Below are 20,249 nucleotides of genomic sequence, written 5' to 3'. Positions count from 1 at the left end.
GGGAAATAATTCAGCTAGCTGAAAAGAGCTATTCTATAGATACTGTTTTTATATCACATTATCAAACGTAACAGGACGGATAAGGATTGTTTGTAGTGCAATCTTTTGATTTGAAATTATTTGTTGGCAATACAAACAAATCATTTCAAGTCTTTTTGAGTGGAACTTCCCCAAAGTGCCTCCCATAATTTAAAACGCAGTAGACTCCTTAAGAAAAAAGGTGGATACAGAGTGCATAAGGCTGCATACTCATTTTGTGTCTCCTATTTATATTTATATAAATATAAAACGAGATGTTTTATTTGAAACCACATATTTGCCACAAGACAAGCACGTATCCTCATGCATAACAGTTTACATCCTCTTGATTTGTAAGACATCTTGCTTCACTCTTAAGCATCAGTAAATGTTTGCAGCTTTTCTAATAGTTGTGTTTGAGTCTTTCAATTGTCCTAAGTGTGAAAAGATCTAAAAGTCATACAGTCACTGCTGGAAAGGATTCAAATATACAGAATAAGCTGGAAAACCAAAGAATGTATTTTTCTGAAGACAGCTGAACTGTTCAGGACAAACAGAGACTCATGAACAACTATCAATAATAAACAAATAATAATAATAATAATACAAGAAGATATACACCTTATCAGAAGAACCAAAAGGATTTCATAATGTGTGTCAGCTGGGGGTGCAAAATTTATGCACGTATAACGTTTAACGTGTCAATCTAAAATTCAAAATATCTTAAATCTGAAAAAACAAACAAACATGAAACTTCGTAAATAATAATTTTACATAAATATTGAACAACATTTTTAATCAAAGTTTCTAGAAGTGTTATTGTGATGTGTTCAGTGAACCAGACCGACCTGCACTCACTGGACGCGGGTGCCACCTGTTGGTGTGAGGACGTAAAGAACAGTTGGGGGGGGGGGTTAAAAAAAAAAAAAAAAAACATAAAAGTAAAAGAAAATCAGTTAACAGGGGGAAATATCCAAAAATAATAAAATAATAAACAATCTTGAAAATGTCAACTTCCAAAAACACACTAACTAACAAAAAAACACCTGATAACTGTTACGTGTGGTGCTGAGGAAGGCACACGATGAGGAAGAAATCTCAAAGTTCAAACATTTAATAATAATCCAAGGAGAAAATACAAGGAGTCTTAGAATAAGGCTGCATGAACACGTAGATGTAGACATCAACAATAACCGACAAACTCAAACTCAAAGGACAGGAACTAATATAGTGCAGGTAACGAGGGCTCGACAAGTGAACACGATGACTAATTAAACAGAATGGGGAAAACTAGGTCACAGGGGAAAACACAGACATGTAACAGTTCGCCCCCTCCCGGAAAGACGCGTCCTTGCCCCGTAACAATCCAACTGAGGAGGGAGGGTGGGGGCTCTGGAGGAGGGAGTGGGGCAGGAGAGATGACAAACCAAAAACAGAACAAAATTAAAGTCCATGGAGGAGTGGAGGGTGGGAGGAGCCAAGGGGAAACCAGGAGCAGGAGGAGCCAGATGAAGACCCAGGCCACAGTCATGCTGGTGGCCCACGGAGGGAGAAGCCATGGTGGAGTGGACGCCGACCCCATGGGGCCGACCAACGGCAGCGGAGCAGGTAGTGGTGGAGCCCGAGACGGTGACAGAGAGCCGAAGAGCCAGGGTGAAGCCGAAGATCTGGAGGGCCAAGCCGGAGGCGGAGCTCCGAAAGGCCACGGCAGAGCTGGAGCAACAGAGGACTGAGGTGGAGCTGGAGGGAAGGAGGAGCCCAATGGAGTCAGAGGGACGAAGGGACGAGGCGTTGCCAGAGGAGTGTAGTTCCGAGGTGGAGGTAGGGGGACGACTGACCAAGGCGGAGCCGGAGGGACGAGGGAGCCTGGTGGAGCTGGTGGACTGACGGGCTCCTGTGGAGACGAGGGAGCTGGAAGCCATGGTGGAGCCGCTGGGTCGCAGGACTGAGGTGGAGTCTGGGCCTCGGAGGCTGAAGGCGGAGTCGAGGGATCCTCCAGACTCAATGCCAACGGAGCTGGAGATCGGCATACCAGCAGCAAGCCCACGCCACGGATGGTGAGCTGAGGGTAAGCAGAGAGGCTGACGAAATCCAGCGCAGATGGTGTTGAAAAAGGGACCAGGTCAATGAGAGGAGGTGAGAGAGGGAGATTGGGTGGGATATATTCCCAGGCATCCGGTTCAGGAGATGGCTGAAGGACGAGTGTATCAGAATGAAAGTCTATTAAGTCTCCCAGGTCCAGTTTGTGCTCACCCCCAGCGGTAGCGCCGCTGTATCCACCGTCACTAGTGCTGTTGGCTCTTGCACCTGGTCAGACACTTGGGGCTCCGGCTCCGGGACGATAGGCAGCTCTCTTGCTCCAGATGGCGATGGCTCAACGATGGCTCAGCTCTGCGCTGCGGGGTGGTAAATGACTGGGCTCTGGGTCCCGGCGAGGCTCTCCCGAGGACCAACCTCAGACAAATGCTCACGTGTGGTGTTCTTAAGTCAAGCTCGGTAGAACGTGCAGAGGCAGTTGTCTGGGTAGTGCGTTTGATTAGCCAGGAACACAAAATCCTCGGTGTGGTCCTCGAGAGAGTGGTCCCAGCAGGAGGACGAGGACAGCAGGATCATTCATAATATAAAATAAAAACTGGCAAAAACGGGAAACAAAACGAGGGGAAACACGCCGCTATACTTTTCTGTATTGGTTGGTTATTCTGTTACGTGTGGTGCTGAGGAAGGCACACGACGAGGAAGAAATCTCAAAGTTCAAACATTTAATAACAATCCAAGGAGAAAATACAAGGAGTCTTAGAATCAGGCTGCACGAACACAGACATCAACAATAACCAACAAACTCAAACTCAAAGGACAAGAACAAAAGGACAGGTGAATACAATGACTAATGAAACAGAATGGGGAAAACTAGGTCACAGGGGAAAACACAGACATGTAACAATAACCAAATGATAAACCCAAATAATTCACAAAGACTATTTTTCTATAATCTCTATTCTAATTCTATTCCTAAAAAAAAAAAAAAAAAAAAAAAAAAAAAACTTTCCCCTTTTAGACTTGCACTCTATTCATTTAATTTAACTGCTTGTTTTCTTTAAAAAAAAAATAACACTAGCTTTCTATTTTATCTATTCGTTTTCTTTTTATTTATTATACAGTTAACAAAAGCAAAAAGGCCTCTAACACTAGCTTGCTTTATTCTTTTTCTATTCTATCTGTTTTCTTTAATTTATTATATAAATTAAACCTTGCTAAGTGTACTGCGTTAGGCTAACTGAGACTTGTTATAGCACTTGCATATTATTGCCCTTTTGTTAGTTTTGATTGCTTCCATTGTCCTCATCTGTAAGTGGCTTTGGATAAAAGCGTCTGCTAAATGACTAAATGTAAATGTAATACAGAATCTAGATCAGAAGTCAATGTGCAATAGGACCACATGGAGATGGCAAAAGACCACTGTGCTTGTTCAAAAATATACAGTGTTAGCTATAAATGCACTAATACAATAATCACTCTTTCCGGAATAAATGTGAGGACGGTGATTGGCTAAATTTAAATAGCGAAAGTTTTTTTTTTTTTCTGTCAAAAACAGAAATATATCGGTTCTATTCTCTCTATTTGAGTAAATTTGCCACAGGGATTCGAATGAAAGCTCCAGTGCTCAAAACTTAAGTTTTACTGACAGCGGAGCAGGTTTATCCATGCGCGTGCTGGTGGGGTCTTACTTCAGCGGCAGGGCGCGCACGGTAAGTTCTTACTTTTCAAATTTTTTAAATATATTGACCTTTCGATTTGAATTAGCACCCTCAGTTGAAACTGTAATAATAGGTCATTGGAGAAACAGACTTTGGTAACCTCTCCAGTGCGTATTTGCAGGTTAGACGTTCATTAACGGCATGTTTTTTTTGTTTTTTTTTACTTATTTAAAAAAGAAAAAAAGCCACTATGCTTCAGACGCATGATGCAGACTAAATTTACTAAATATGACAACAAAATATTTAAGTGGAACCCTGAAATAGCAGAATAAGCAGAGAAACAGTGCTAAATTACCAAAAAATAATGTGAATATTGTTTCAGTAGACAGTCCCGCAGATCTTGACATGCCTAGGCATAAATGTTATTGTTTGCATGTACTTCTGCAGTCTTTCTTGTGCTTTAAGATCTCATGTTTTAAAGACATTCAGTCACATACAGTCAACTGATAACAGAATAAATGTTAATCATTCAAATTAAGTATTTCAAAAAATATATATATAGAAATGTTTGCTGGGGCCAGTTGCATAAACAGCCTCTGTGTTAAAGGGACAGTTCACCCAAAACTGAAAACTCTGTCATCATCATTTATTACATTTACAAAAGAAGATATTTTGAAGGATGTTGGTAAAAAAACAAACAACAAAAAAAACAGTCTATATTGACAAAATATTCCTCTTTTTGGCATGTATAATACATGTTTTAAGTCAGCTTTAAAAATATACATATTCAATACTCAATATATAGGGGAGTTCTCTATATATAATATCTATTAAATATATTAGATGTAACACCAGGGACGGATTATGATGCACGACTGATTAAAGGCCCCCCTCAGTTGAAATTGCGCAAATTTTTTCTTAAATTCAAATAGTTTATCTACACACTAAGTGAAAATAGCTGTATTTTTAGCAATATGCTATTTACACTAAGTGCAAATAGCTATAGATTACATTTACACTATGTTAAAATAACAGGATTTTCTGCTATTTATACTAATTTATACTACTCGCAAAATAGTGGCAATTATCTGCACTTCAGTATTGTATTACATTATAAAACAGTATGCAATAATAACGTATTGAGTGTACATTTTTAATAATTTTAATTCAAATTATTAAATGGATGCCACCTTATTGGTACAATAAAGCCCTCCCGACACCTACCCTAACCCTAGCTGATACTTTAGAAAAAAAGTTTGGCATAAGGCGGGTTCGAAACCTCATCAATCGCGTCAAAAAGCATTCCATCTGCGCCACTGGAACTTACGATTCAAAGCCGTTTTTTTTTTTAAATAATCTTGACAGTCCCTATCACACATTGGTGGGCGGAGTTAGTGTAAATAGACACTCCATTTACATTATCAAAGAACATTATCATTGGCAGAATTAAAGCAATCTCAAAAACTCTCATTAATCACTGAAGTTGCTTACATTGTGAAATTAATATCTTGCTTACATCGTACGCACTTCTGCACTTTGTTGTTTCTGATGAGAGAAATCGGCAGAGAGCAGAATTCATTCAGGGAGCGCGCACTGAACAAAACAGCTGTTTCAGCGATGACTCATCTCCTCTTATTGGTCATTGTACTCATAAACTCCACAGAATCATGTGTGATTGGTTAAAATGCGCAGTGCTGTAGAAAAACGCGGCTGTCTCTGGCTCCGTGCCAGCCAGCGAAGTTGAGCGAACAATTTAGCAGCTGATGATGTGCCGCGCTGAATGATCTAATCACAGCAGTGTATTCGGCTATTTTTTGTCTTTTGGAAGCTGCATTCAAAATCCACTTGCCTCAAAAATCTGAGGGGGAAAATCGCGGTCCGGGAGTAGCGGTATTTCGGCTGGGCCCCCCTCTGGTCCAGTGCCCTGGGCACGTGCCCGTGCGTTAATCCGTCCCTGTGTAACACACGTGGTTTAAATATTTCCACACATGCTAGCATAACAAAATGTATTTACTAGTTGCCACGTCAGCACTCTGTAGAGAAAAAAGTGTGCCAAAATTACATATTTAATTTATTATTTATCCCCTACATATTTATTTTATCAGAGCTCCAAGATGATCTGAAACAGTTGTGTATTTACACATTTTTTTCCCCTTTCAGGAAGACTAAAAACAAAGACAACATAAAAAAAAAGCTCAATTTAGTTTGACTATTCAGTGTGGATCCAGTCGATTGGAAAGCAATGTCACTGTTGAGTGTTCTGGTTATAATTCAGATTGAGTTCCCTCAAGTGTGAAGGGTTTGAACTCAGAGCTGATCTCAGAGCAACGCAGCCGCTCTCTGTAATACTGCAGTGAGACAACCTGCAGAGACGGAGAGAAAATACACCTCATCCAGCATGAGCAAGAGTATTTCTGATATAACTGAGAAAACTCATGGCTTACATAATTAATAAAACTCCAGTAACGATGATCTTAGTATAGTATTATTGAGTAGTACTGGTCAAAACATGTAAATAATGTGGTCTATGCATCTTGTTGTTTGTTTTTTCAGATGATATTTCAGTTCTTCTTCAGACAGATGAAGTCAACTTCAACCAAAGCTAAAAAAAAATCATCTAAACGCATCACCGGGCCTGATTTTAATTTATTGGCCCTGATGATAATATAATACAATAAAGTCACTTACTCTAGTTTCTCCAGTTTACAGTGTGGATTCTTCAGAAGAATAGACAGAAGCATCACTCCCGCGTCTCCTGGTTCATTGTAGTTCAGATTGAGTTCTCTCAGATGAGAGGGGTTTGATTTTAGCGCTAAAGCCAGAGCAGCACACCCTTCCTCTCCGATACTGCAGCACTCCAGCCTGAGGAGAGGAAGACACTTACAGATCACTGTCTAATAGCATTATGTGTAAAAGTTATTTGATTCTTCACCAACTTTGCGTTTTTACTTTTGCTTTAGTTCGTCAGTAGGAAATAGTAGTTTACACTTCCAAATAGGCCTAGTCTATTTGCCATGTATTTTAATCCAGTGTGATTTTTATCCACATGTAGATCTGATCGGAGTCTGTACATGTTTAGAGACAGAAACAACTGAGACAGACTAAATCCATATTCCAAGAACTGTGGCAACATTTCCAAAACACAATTTTGGTACAAAAAAGGGATACTCCATCCCAAAATGAAAATTTTGTCATTAACCACTTACCCCCATGTCGTTCCAAACCCATAAAAGCTTTGTTCGTCTTCAGAACACAAATTAAGATATTTTAGATGAAAATTTAAAATATAAAAAAAAAATGATCGGAAATCTAGTTTAACAAGTTTAGGCTTGTGACTGTCCTATTGACTGCCACACAATTAACACTGTCAAGGCCAATCGTAACGTTATGAAGTGACGAGAATACTTTTTGTATGGATATAAAACAAAAATAACGACTTCATTCAACAATTCCGCACTGTAATGTCACCATAGTGCCATTTTGGTGATTATCGCTGCACACAAAATGAGTACACTCTTCCGTATCATCCGCGACACAAGGATACGTTTTCTACATGGATTTATGCTTTGATTTGAACGCAAACAGCGCATCCCTATTTCGCAGCTGACACAGAAGAGCGAACGCATTTTGCGTGCAGCAATACTCTCCAAAATGATGCTACGGTGATGTTGCAGTGCCGAATTGTTGAATAAAGTCGTTATTTTTGTTTTATATCTGTACAAAAAGTATTTTCATCGCTTCATAACGTTACGATTGAACCAGTGATGGCAGATGGAGTATTCTGATGATGTTTTTGATACTTTTCTGGGCCTTAATGTCACAATCTGTGATGGAAGGAGCAAGGATACGAGGAATCAAGTTCAACAGTCGTTAATTTGACCCAAACAAGGGGAATACATACAGGAAACGGCTGGAGACACACGAACATGACGAAGTACACCCAACAAACACTAACAGAAGGACCGGGGCTTTTAAACATAGGATAATTGGGGAAGACGACGAGACACACCTGGAATCAAATTAACACAATCAACATGGGGGAAAAACCGGGTCACAGGGAACACATGGCGAGCAAAACACACACAAGACAGTCCACAATCCTGACAGTTAATTGTTTGGACAGTCACAAGCCTCATGGTTTTCATCTAAAATATATTAAATTGTGTTCCAAAGACGAAGCTTTTACGGGTTTGAAACAACATGGGGGTAAGTGTTTTGGGGTGGAGTATCCCTTTAAGGATCAATATGTATCCAGTTTATGCAGGTTTTATACAGGTCAATTTAAAACAAAAATATATAAGGACCAAGTTTAAGGGAACACAATATGTCAAAATGTTAATGTCTAGAGAGCAGAAAATTAGCTGCATCAGCAACAGCTTCAAAATACAGCTTCCAACAATCAGAGTTCATGATTAAAACAAGAGCAAATATCTGCCAACAGACTCAGAAAAAGCAACACATTTTCATACCTCATTTTCTTGTTTTAAGCATGAACTCGCTTAGTTTTGTTAAATTTCTTAGAAAACAAAGACGTAAGTTTGCATCTCAAGTAAATGCATTTTGATTTAAAGGTACCACAGACTGGAAAACTGTCTTGACCTTAGCATAGTTGGATAATAACAGTTCTGTACATGGAAATGACATACCATGAGCCTCAAACACCATTGTTTCCTCCTTCTTATGTAAATCTCGTGAATAAAAAAGACAGCTGAAAAATAGGCGAATCAGAACATAACACCGACTGTGATGGAACTGTCGGGATCACTAATAGTTATGCCCCCAACATTTGCATAAACCCGCCCATGTTCTAGGCCAGCTGCCAGCTGAACCAGCCGAATTTCTGCTGGTATTGTGAAGAAACAAGCGAGGACAACAGCGAAAATGGCAGATCATGGAAATAAATGTTATGTTCCAGGCTGTGCAGGGGATGTGCAGTGCAGGGATGGGTTGGTGTCTGTATTCAGTCTGTATAAAATAACATGAGCCACTAAAGGGACATGTTAGCTGCTTGCTAGCGGTAGCCTGTTACATTACATAAGATTTCACTAACCACATAAACAGAGTTAAGAGCGATGACTGAGGATGATGGCGAATGATTTACAGATCCTGAGCACACCTGACAAGCATCTGATCTTGTAAAATGTGTGGTAAGTACTGCCGCTCTATAGTTTAAACAGAGTACATGCGATCGTGAATCTCGAAAGTGAAAGTAAAACGTGATCGTGCATTTGAAAGCAATTTCAATGCCCAGCATATTAATAGCGGGATCCCTGATGTCCGCATCTTATTTACAGTATAATTACCCAACAATATAACTGCGTGAGAAAGTATTGAAATATATATTTTCCCTGTGTTTCCTTCCTGTGAGCTACTGAAATGAGCCGCACTGTGAAACAGCCAATCAGAGCAGAGCTCAACATTGAGCCACACTGTGAAATGAGCAGAGCTCATTATTATTCATGACCCTTCCAAATAAGCCAATAACAGGCAGTTTCATTCTAGGGAGAAATCCTAGGGTTTTAAAACAGTTTCTGCCCTTACCTAAGCCACATACCTTCTATGTAGATATCAGAGAACAATTTAAAATATTGTATCAATGCATTCTATGGGACCTTTAAGGATGTTTAGTTATTTGTACTGGAAAACAAGAATAAATGACTGAGGAAGATATTCATGTTTAGCGATTTTTGGAACATTTAATGCCATGACTTTATGAATGTAAGACTTAATTTTGCAATCATATCAGAGAATGTGATTTGATGTGATGTGAAATATCACTCACTGTAGTTTCTTCAGTTTGCAGTGCTGATCTCTCAGTAGATCACAGAGTAGATTCACTCCTGAGTAAACCGGTTTACTGGAGTTCAGATTGAGTTCTCTGATGTGAGACGGGTTTGATATCAGACCTGAAACCAGAGCAGCAAAACCTTCCTCACCAATACTGCAGTCATCAAGCCTGCAGAGAGAAGGAGAAAAATGCCTCAACACTCAAACATATCCCTATATGAGTTGGTGCAATGCATACAGTGCAAGCCACAAATGTTGAAATAGGACAGATTTTTTTAATAACGCTCCCTTTAAAATGATTTTTGAAGTTTTTGACGCACAATAAAACTCACTCTATTTTCTCAAGTTCACACTGTGGATGCTTCAGGAGATCAGACAGCATCTTCGCTCCAGAGTCTGTCGGTTCGTTCCTGCTCAGATTGAGTTCTCTCAGGTGTGACGGGTTTGATTTCAGACCCGATACCAGAGCAGTAAAACCTTTCTTACCAATGCTGCAGTATTCCAGCCTGCAAAGAGAAAGATAAAAACCCTTTATACTTTAACACATCACAAAGTTACTTATTTACTATTAATGGTTTTTACATCTGCTTTAAATATTCATGATGAGACTAAAATTATTGCAGGTTTTAAGAATTGCTTAAACCATTTCAAAAACTGTTCTTCAATAAAAGTAATAGTTAGGGAAAATAAACAAGTTTTCAGTTTACATATTCATTTTATCTGTTTTTTTATAATTTTAAATGAGGTAGGGCTAAGATTATTTTAGGATATTGATAATCATTTAATACAACCCGAATTCTGGAAACGTTGGGACATTTTTTAAATTTGAATAAAATGAAAACTAAAAGACTTTCAAATCACATGAGCTAATATTTTATTTACAATAGAACATAGAGAACATAAATGTTTAAATGGATAAATTTTACACTTATCCACAAAATAAGCTCATTTCAAATTTGATGCCTGCTACAGGTCACAAATAAGTTGGCACGAGGGCAACAAAGGGCTGAAAAAGCAAGAAAGTTTGAAAAGATTCAGCTGGGAGAACATCTAGCAACTAATTAAGTTAATTCAGGTCTGTAACATGATTAGCTATAAAAGGAATGGCTTAGGGGCTGCTTACACCTGGTCACTTCATGCGTTTTTTTCTGATGGGATAGCTATCCGATTGTGAAAAGACCAGGTGTAAATGCCTTTCCGAAACACATTTAAATCCAATCGCTCAAACCACTTCAGGAGGTGGTCTGGGCTGCATTCCAGACAAAACTGGACAAGTGTAAATGCATCTGGTTGTTGAAACCACATATGCTAATTTTAATCCTCACAAAATATTAAAATAATAAACATGTGAGAGCGTTTTATAGGCTGTATGGCATGTTATAGTCAGATATGACAGTGCTAATGGCAAGCATCGCCGTGGATGAGCTGAGTATCTCTTCAGCAAGCAGACGCGCAAACTACCGCAAATGAAACTGAAAGTCGCAGACACTCAACATACAATCATTTTCATTAAAAGTAGTGAGACTAACATAACTTCCCATTGCTGATGTCGCGCTCTCTCCTGTTGCGGTCTGTGATATTGAAATTAGCTGATGTTGAATAAAATGCAGTGCCTATGTTTTGCTTTCATTGATGTGAACTACATTTGCATATAGCACAGGAATTGAAGAATGGATTTCTATCCGTTTTGTTAAGACACATTTATGTGGCCAAGTGTAAATGGAAACGTTTGATATTCGATCAGAGAAAACGCATAAAGTGACCAGGTGTAAACAGGCCCATAGAGAGGCAGAGTCTCTCAAAAGTAAAGATGGCAGAGACTCTCCAATCTGTGAAAGAGTGCGTTGTGCAAAAAATTGTGGAATGTGTCAAATTGCAAAGGCTTTGTAAATCTCATCATCAACAGTGCATAGCATCATCAAAAGATTCAGAGAAACTGGAGAAATCTCTGTGCGTAATGACTCTGTGGTCTTCGGGCGCTCAGACGACACTGCATCACTCATCAGCATGATTCTGTCATTTACATTACTAAATGGGCCCAGGAATACTTCCAGAAACCACTGTCGGTAAACACAATCCGCCGTGCCATCTGCAGATGCCAACTAAAGCTCTATCATGCAAAAACAAAGCCATATGTGAACATGGTCCAGAAGCGCCGTTGTGTCCTGTGGGCCAAGGCTCATTTAAAATGGACTGTTTCAAAGTGGAAAAGTGTTCTATGGTCAGACGAGTCCAAATTTGACATTCATGTTGGAAATCACGGATGCCATGTCCTCCGGGTTCAAGAGAAGGGAGTCAGCGTGTCATCAGCGTTCAGTTCAAAAGCCAGCATCTCTGATGATATGGGGGTGCATAAGTGCATACGGTATGGGCAGCTTGCATGTTTTGGAAGGCACTATGAATGCTGAAAGGTATATAAAGGTTTTAGAACAATATATGCTCCCCTCCAGACGACGTGCCACATACTGCAGCTATTACAACAGCATGGCTTCGTAGTAGAAGAGTCCGAGTGCTGAATTGGCCTGCCTGCAGTCCAGATTGTTCACCTATAGAGAACATTTGGCGCATCATTAAACGAAAAATACGTCAAAGACGACCACAAACTCTTCAACAGCTGGAAACCTATATCAGGCAAGAATGGGACCAAATTCCAACACCAAAACTCTAGAAACTCATAACCTCGATGCCCAGACGTCTTCAAACTGTTTTGAAAAGAGGAGATGCTACACCATGGTAAACATGCCTCCGTCCCAACTATTTTGAGACCTGTAGCAGGAATCAAATTTCAAAAGACTCATTTTGTGCATAAAATTGTAGAATTTCTCAGTTTAAGCATTTGTTATGTTATCTATGTTCTATTGTAAATAAAATATTGGGTCATGTGAAGTCTTTTAGTTTTCATTTTATTCAAATTTAAAAAACGTCCCAACATTTCCATAATTCGGGTTGTAATTTAAATACTTTAAAGTTACTTGGAACCCTGGTTAAGAATCAATATACATGCCTGTTTGAGTATCTTTTTCTGACATCCTTCTGATTTTGGTATGGTACACTAGCAGTTTTAAAAAATACACTAAAATAATATCACTTACTGTAATTTCTCCAGTTTACAGCGTGGATCCCTCAGTAGATCAGAGAGACGCTTCACTCCAGAATCTCCTAGCTCATTATTGTTGAGATGGAGTTCTCTCAGATGAGATGGGTTTGATATCAGTGCTAAAGCAAGAGCAGCACAACCTTCCTCTCCAATACTGCAGTGATACATCCTACAGAGAGAAGATACAATCGGTATGTGTGTGTGTGTGTGTGTGTGTGTGTGCATGTGCATATATGTGACCCTGGACCACAAAAGCAGTCTTAAGTAGTATATTTATAGCAATAGCCAACAATACATTGTATGGGTCAAAATTATAGATTTTTCTTTTAAGCAAAAAATCATTAGTATATTAAGTAAAGATCATGTTCCATGAAGATATTTTGTAAATTTCCTACCGTAAATATATCAAAACTTTTTATATATTTTTATATATTGTATCAAAATTTTTGATTAGTAATATGCATTGCTAAGAACCGCATTTGGACAACTTTAAAAGAGATTTTCTCAATATTTAGATTTTATTCAACCTCAGATTCCAGATTTTCAAATAGTTGTATCTCAGCCAAATATTGTCCTATCATAACAAAGCTTATTTGTTCAGCTTTCAGATGATGTATAACAATCAATTTCAGAAAACTGACCTTTATGAATGGTTTTGTGGTCCAGGGTCACATATGTCATGGAGATCCACAATCATCTACCCAAACTTGTAATGAGAAGCATTTATAAGTTTGATGGGATAACATTTAAGAATGATTCAAGACAGCCATAAATATTACTATTGGTATTTTAGATGTGATGTAAAATAAAAAATATTCTATTTTTCTTAAATTATATATTTTATTTTACAGTGAAATATATTTATTTTGTCTTTTATTTAGTAATAATAGTACAAATTTATTATATATATATATATATATATATATATATATATATATATATATATATATATATATATATATATATATATATATATATATATATATATATATATATATATATATATATATATATATATATATATATATATATATATATATATAGCCATCTTGATATATAAATCAAGTTTGGCCAAATTTTTCACCCTAAATACAAGCGGAGTAAACCTGGATTTTAATAAATAAATTAAAAAACTGGAAAAAAATTATAATAATCACAATTAGATTGTTTTTCTAAATTGCACACTAACTACAGTATCACTCCACTGAAATTATATTACATTGTGTGCTATGGGCCTTATGTATGAAGATTGATACAAATTTGGAATAAAAGATATCCTACTTAAAATAATGATATTAAAGGGGTCATATGATGCAATTTCAAGTTTTCCTTTCTCTTTGGAGTGTTACAAGCTGTTTGTGCATAGATAAGATCCCTGAAGTTGCAAAGACTAAAGTCTCAACACCGCCCAAATGTATACCCAATGAAAGGATGCGGAACTATTATTCTCACTGTAGTATTGTTGCTGCCACCGGTGCCATGTTGTGGAGACGCTGTGTTTCCTTGTGAAAGCGAAAAGTACTTTGTTTGGGCCTCCAAAAGAGGACACAACTAAAAAAAAAGTTTTATTTACAACGCTGTTCCAGAACAGTTCAACCCAAATCTTAGAATGTGTGCAGCACATTTTACGGAGGACTATTTCCTGAGCCTGGAAGAGTAGCCTACAATGCTGGCTTGCACAAAGGCTGTTTCTATAAAGTGGGGCAATTCCACCTTTGCAAGGACAGTCTGGTGCTTCTGACTCACAGCCTGTAAGTACGTTTCTGCCACTGATGATTCAAAGTAATGCTTGTTGTTTGTCATTTCTCCGAACACAAATGCAGAGATGGTCATGTATACAAAAGACAGTATAAGTCATTAGAATCAGTAATTATGTCCCCACTGGATGCAACAAATGCCTCGTTTGTAATGGGTTTTATTGTTTTTCATCGCGCCAGGACATGGCATCACAATACGGTAAGGGGTGTAACGTATCCGTCTCACACTTGAGGTATTCAGCCAATCACAACGCACTGGATATCTGGCCAATCAGAGCACGCCTCGCTTCTCAGAACATTCTCAAGGAAGGCGGAGCATAGAGGGGCAACAATAATGTACAGTATGTGGAAAATGTTTTTCGAACCTTAAACCGCATAAACACATTGCATCACACCAAATACACAAAATAATGTTCCCTATCTGTCGGTCACTACGAGTTATGTCATGACGACATAGGGGATTTACTTGGAAGCCCCAAATATCTCTGACTTAAGAGAAAACGCCAATGAAAATTGGCTAGTGGATTTTGCATACCTGAGCCACTCCCCGTACATACGGGTATAAAAGGGCGACAGGTGCATCCACTCATCAGATTTTTGCTTCGGAGCCAAGTGGATGAAGACTGTGCTGCTCTCCACAAAGCCTCATCTTTGTTTTGTTCCTGGTTGGTGTCACGGTGCAGACAGCGGAGTCCCTTTTCACCAGCAATTCCCCTGAGCACTTCAACTGAAAGAGCAAATCTAAAAGAGCAAATCACGGACGATCGCGTCTTTTTCAAGATGCCGTTTCGTCCGTGTCCTCTTAGTTGTGGTCGTTTTCTGTCCGCGGATGACGGACACGATTGTTGTCTTCAGTGTCTGGGTCTCCAGCATGCTGAAGCTGCATTCGTGGATGACTCATGCTCCTGTTGTGGGCGTATGAGCATGACATCGCTGCGATCTCGCTTTTCCATTCTGAAAGGATTGGCACCCTCTGCCGCCACCTGTCCCGGTCTCTCTGGCTCGAGCAGAGGACCGCTGGATGGCGCTCTGGGAGATCTGAGGGTTACAGTAAGAGCCTCTCCACCGGGTACATCCCCACGGACCTCTTACTCCTCACGCAGCGAATGTCCCGTCCGGCTCCTGGGTGTTTTCGCTGGTTCGTCCCACGGAACGCCCAGCATTTCATTCGGTGCACCGCCCGAGGATAGGATGTCGCTCGCAGCATCGGGGGACAGGTTTACATCATCTGAGGATGAAGGTGCAGCGGGGCTGCCCCCCTCGGGTGTGGTTGCCACCGCTGCACCGGACCCAGAGTTGACGGCCATGCTTGCCCGGGCAGCCGTGAGCATCGGGCTGGAGGTCAACAGACCGCCCAGTCCCGAGCCCTCGCGACTGGATGATTGGTTTCTCGGAGCGGGGCGCGGCTCACAACCGCGTTCTACTCCAGTGCCTTTCTTCCCGGAGGTGCATGAGGAGATGATGAAGTCGTGGATGGCCCCTTCCACGGCCAGAAGCCGCTTGTCTGTCTCCTCCGTCCTCACTACCCTCGATGGCGGGGCTGCCAGGAGGTACGCGGGCATTCCCCAGGTGGAGAGAGCGGTCGCGGTGCACTTGTGCCCGCGAAACGCCGCCACGTGGAGGAATCTCTATGAGCGACAAAAGTCACGGTGCGGTTCCTCGGGAAGGCGATGTCTACCACGGTGGTCCAAGAGCGCCATCTCTGGCTCATACTGGTGGAGATGAGGGATGTCGTCAAAGCAGGCTTTCTCGACGCTCCCATCTCCCCGGTTGGGCTGTTCGGTGACACTGTCGAGGGATTTGCCCAGCAGTTCTCGGCAGTGCAGAGGCAGACAGAGGCGATCCAGCACATCCTGCCCCGGCGCAATGCACCAGCAACGGCTGCCCCCGGGTCCAGGCCTCTGTCTACTCGTCCCAGCCTGGCCCCAAGTCGTCCAGGAGATCGACGAAGCAGCCCTGACGTGGGCAACCCGGAGATGTTGGAGTTTGCTCTTTCTCAGGAGACGGCGAAGATAGCGCCACTCCTTCCCCCGGAGGAGGGCCGGATGGAGAATCTTGCGTTTCCTCCTCTGGAGTCACACGCAGCTCAGATCGCTGCGCGCTGTCCACATTCCGGGGGAGCTCAATTGTGTGGCCGATGCGCTCTCACGACCGCTCATTTTCCCCGGAGAGTGGCGACTCCATCCCGAGACGATCTGGCTGATCTGGAGTCGATTCGGGTAAGCTCAGGTAGCCAGGTGGCCTCCGTAACGCCCTTCTCCGGAAGGCTCGCTTCCCCGTCGTTACTGCCAAGCTGTAACAACAAATAGGAAAGACTTGAAGCGGCCTTTCATAGAAGGTCGAAATCCCTTCCGATTTCTTGGGGAAAGGAACAGCGGCTTGGCTATCTCTAGCAGCAATGTACTCAGTGGTCCCTGCAGGCACCAAGGTTAGCGAATTTGCGCTGGGGCGATGGGAAGGTTGCGACCTTCGCATGGTATTTGTCTGTCACGCGCTAGCTTGTCAACATCTGCATGACACAAGTTCGTGACGGGGTTCAGGTTGTGGCGCTTTCCATATGACCCCTATGTCATCACGACATAACTCGTAGTGACCGACAGATAGGGAACGTCTCGGTTACGTACGTAATCCTCGTTCCCTGATGGAGGGAACGGAGACGTTATGTCCCCATGCCACAATCTTGAACCATGTAACGTACGTAACCGAGACATTCTTTTTAGCAACGTCATATGACCGATTTAAAACATCACTCACTTTAGTTTCTCCAGTTTGCAGTGTCGGTTCTTCATTAGATCAAACAAAAGCTTCACTCCTGAATCTCCTGGTTTGTTCCAGCTCAGATTTACTTCTCTCAGATGAGATGGGTTTGATATAAGAGATGAAACCAAAGCAGCACAACCTTCCTCAACAATACCGCAGCATTCCAGCCTGCAAAGAAGAGAATGACTGACATTTACTGCTCAACTCAAATTCTAAATTGCTAATGGTAGTGCTAAACTAAGCACAAACATATTAATATTTGTTATTAATTATTGTTGGCTCTTTGACAAATTGCTATGTTGTAAGTAACTTTGCAAAAAGCATCAGTAAATACATAAAAGTATTGTGATTAACTATCATCACTTACTCTAGTTTCTTCAGTTTACATCGTGAATCCCTCAGTAGATCAGATAGAAGCTTCACTCCTGAATCTCCTGGCTCATTATTGTTGAGATCGAGTTCTCTCAGATGAGACGGGTTTGATATCAGAGCTAAAGCCAGAGCAGCACAACCTTCCTCTCCAATGCTGCAGCACTTCAGCCTGAGGAGAGAAAGACACTTACAGATCAGCACTCAAATTCTGCAGGCAGACGATAAGGATGAGGCAAAAAAAAAAAATTAACATTAGGATGCACTTCATGTTGGACAAAACAAAATGAATAGATAAGCGATTTGGGAAATCAAATAATGATGTACAAATGTGGGCTGTTGAAGCTAACAGTGCCTTAAAGTACTTTGAGAGAAACATTTACTCCAACATTCATATTTATTGGCTACTAGAAACGCCAGTTTACACATGGGAAAAACTTCCTAAAACTGACCTCAGACTAACAGACCCTGATCTCCAGCAGAAACATGGAGCCTCAGAACAGAAACTTCAATCATGTCAACTCTCTGAATCATTTTAGCATGTTGATGTGCATGTGTATGTTAATGTATAGTACAGACTTGCTATTGCCAATAGATACACAGACACGCTGCATGAACAGACATACTCTATATAAATACCTATGCAGATCTAGACAGGTGGAGATGGGGGAAGTGGAGGGATTTAGATAAACTCTGAAAGTACCACTGTAGAAAACTAGTAGCTATATCATGCTATTTCATATTTCTTATTGTTGGTTTGTCTCTTGGTTTGAGGAACAACTAGGTTCTGCAATTTGCCACCATTTCTGGAGGTTATGTCTTGTTCACCATGTTTATTACTTTAAAGGTGTTATATACAATTTTTCAACAACTAAATGTTGCACAAGAGTACCGCATCTTACACCAAAAACAAATGTACACTTCAGCCACAACTCCACACTCCCTTGTGCAACACATCAAGAAAACTATATACAGTGGGGCAAATAAGTATTTGATACACTGACGATTTTTCAAGTTTTCCCACTTACAAAGAATGGAGAGATCTGTAATTTTCATCGTAGTTACACCTCAACTGTGAGAGATCAGAAAAAAATCCAGAAAATCACATTGTATGATTTTTAAATAATTAACTTACATTTTATTGCATGAAATAAGTATTTGATCACCTACCAACCAGCAAGAATTCTGGCTCTCACAGACCTGTTAGTTTGTCTTTAAGAAGCACTCCTATCCTCCACTCATTACCTGTATTAATTGCACCTGTTTGAACTCATTATCTGTATAAAAGACCCCTGTTCACACACTCAATCAATCAGACTCCAACCTCTCCACTATGAATGAATGAATGAATGAATGAATGAATGATGCATTTATATAGGGCTTTATTGTGTATTGCTGTACACCCAAAGCGCTTTACAATCATGTGGGGGGGTCTCTCCTCTACCACCACCAGTGTGCAGCATCCACTTGGATGATGCGACGGCAGCCACACTACAACGGTGCCAGTGCGCTCACCAGCTACAGGTGGAGAGGAGAGAGAGATAGAGCCAATCAAGTGGTTGGGTATTATTAGTGAAGTGAAGTGACATACTGCCAAGTATGGTGACCCATACTCGGAATTCGTGCTCTGCATTTAACCCATCCAACGTGCACACACACAGCAGTGAACACACACACACACCGTGAACACACACCCGGAGCAGTGGGCAGCCATTTATGCTGCGGCGCCTGGGAGCTCCTTGGTCAATCGGGCCATTCTGATTGGCTGTTCAGCTGCCGAACCAGTGTGTGAGAAAAACCCCCTACTTGGCCGTCGGGTGTCGAGCATCGGCTTGGTGTGTCAGGGCAACTTTGGACCAAGACGCTGCCGACGTCGGCCAACCCTGCAGTCTGCTTTCGTCGCCACTAGTTCGTCGGCGTCGGCTTGGTGTGTACTGGGCTTAAGGACACTAGGGACAAAATTGTAGACCTTTTGTAGACAATAGGCAAACAGCTTGGTGAGGAGGCAACAACTGTTGGCGCAATTATTAGAAAATGGAAGAAATTCCAGATGACTGTCAATCTCCCTCGGACTGGGGCTCCATGCAAGATCTCGCCTCGTGGAGTATCAATTATCCTGAGAAAGGTGAGGGATCAGCCTAGAACTACATGGGAGGATCTGGTCAATGACCTGAAGAGAGCTGGGACCACAGTCTCAACGGTTACCATTAGTAACACACTACACCGTGATGGATTAAAATCCTGCAAAACCTGAAAGATCTGGAGAAGACCTGTATGGAGGGGTGGGCCAAAATCCCTGCTGCAGTGTGTGCAAACCTGGTCAAGAACTACTGGAAACATCTGACCTCTGTAATTGTAAACAAAGGTTTCTGTACCAAATATTAAGTTCTCTTTTTCTATTGTATCAAATACTTATTTCATGCAATAAAATGGAAATTAATTATTCAAAAATCATACAATGTGATTTTCTGGATTTTTTTATTTATATTCTGTCTCTCACAGTTGAGGTGTACATATGATGAAAAGGACAGATCTCTCCATTCTTTGTAAGTGGGAAAACTTGAAAAATCGGCTGTGTATCAAATACTTATTTGCCCCACTGTATATAATGAATTGAGATACACTTGCTATTATGCTAATATAAGTATTATGCTAATATAGAAACATGGCCAAAATATTTTCAATCCTACAGTGCAATATTGTACTTGATACATGTAAAAATTTTATATAGCACCTTTAATGTAACTGTTCGTGATGTTGTGCATT

General features: G+C 40.8%; 2 protein-coding genes across 2 annotated transcripts in view; both read right to left on the bottom strand.

Annotated features, from left to right (window-relative positions):
* LOC306859227 (coiled-coil domain-containing protein 171-like) overlaps positions 1-20,249 on the bottom strand; it is a 472,225-nt gene that overhangs the window by 377,568 nt on the left and 74,408 nt on the right. The window lies entirely within an intron of this gene.
* LOC306859225 (NACHT, LRR and PYD domains-containing protein 3) overlaps positions 3,936-20,249 on the bottom strand; it is a 39,845-nt gene continuing 23,531 nt past the window's right edge. The window contains exons 13-19 of the mRNA XM_079400142.1: positions 17,482-17,655; positions 17,109-17,282; positions 12,593-12,766; positions 9,833-10,006; positions 9,496-9,669; positions 6,402-6,575; positions 3,936-6,076 (exon numbers count right to left, since the gene is read on the bottom strand). Coding sequence (XP_079256268.1) covers positions 5,959-6,076; positions 6,402-6,575; positions 9,496-9,669; positions 9,833-10,006; positions 12,593-12,766; positions 17,109-17,282; positions 17,482-17,655 — 1,162 coding nt within the window. The 3' untranslated portion in view covers positions 3,936-5,958. The remainder of the gene's footprint in view (positions 6,077-6,401; positions 6,576-9,495; positions 9,670-9,832; positions 10,007-12,592; positions 12,767-17,108; positions 17,283-17,481; positions 17,656-20,249) is intronic.

The sequence above is a fragment of the Barbus barbus genome (assembly GCF_936440315.1).
Source record: "Barbus barbus genome assembly, chromosome: 40".
Classification (NCBI taxonomy): domain Eukaryota; kingdom Metazoa; phylum Chordata; class Actinopteri; order Cypriniformes; family Cyprinidae; genus Barbus; species Barbus barbus.
Note: the sequence above shows the minus strand (reverse complement) of the source record. Positions and strands in the feature narration are given on the sequence as shown.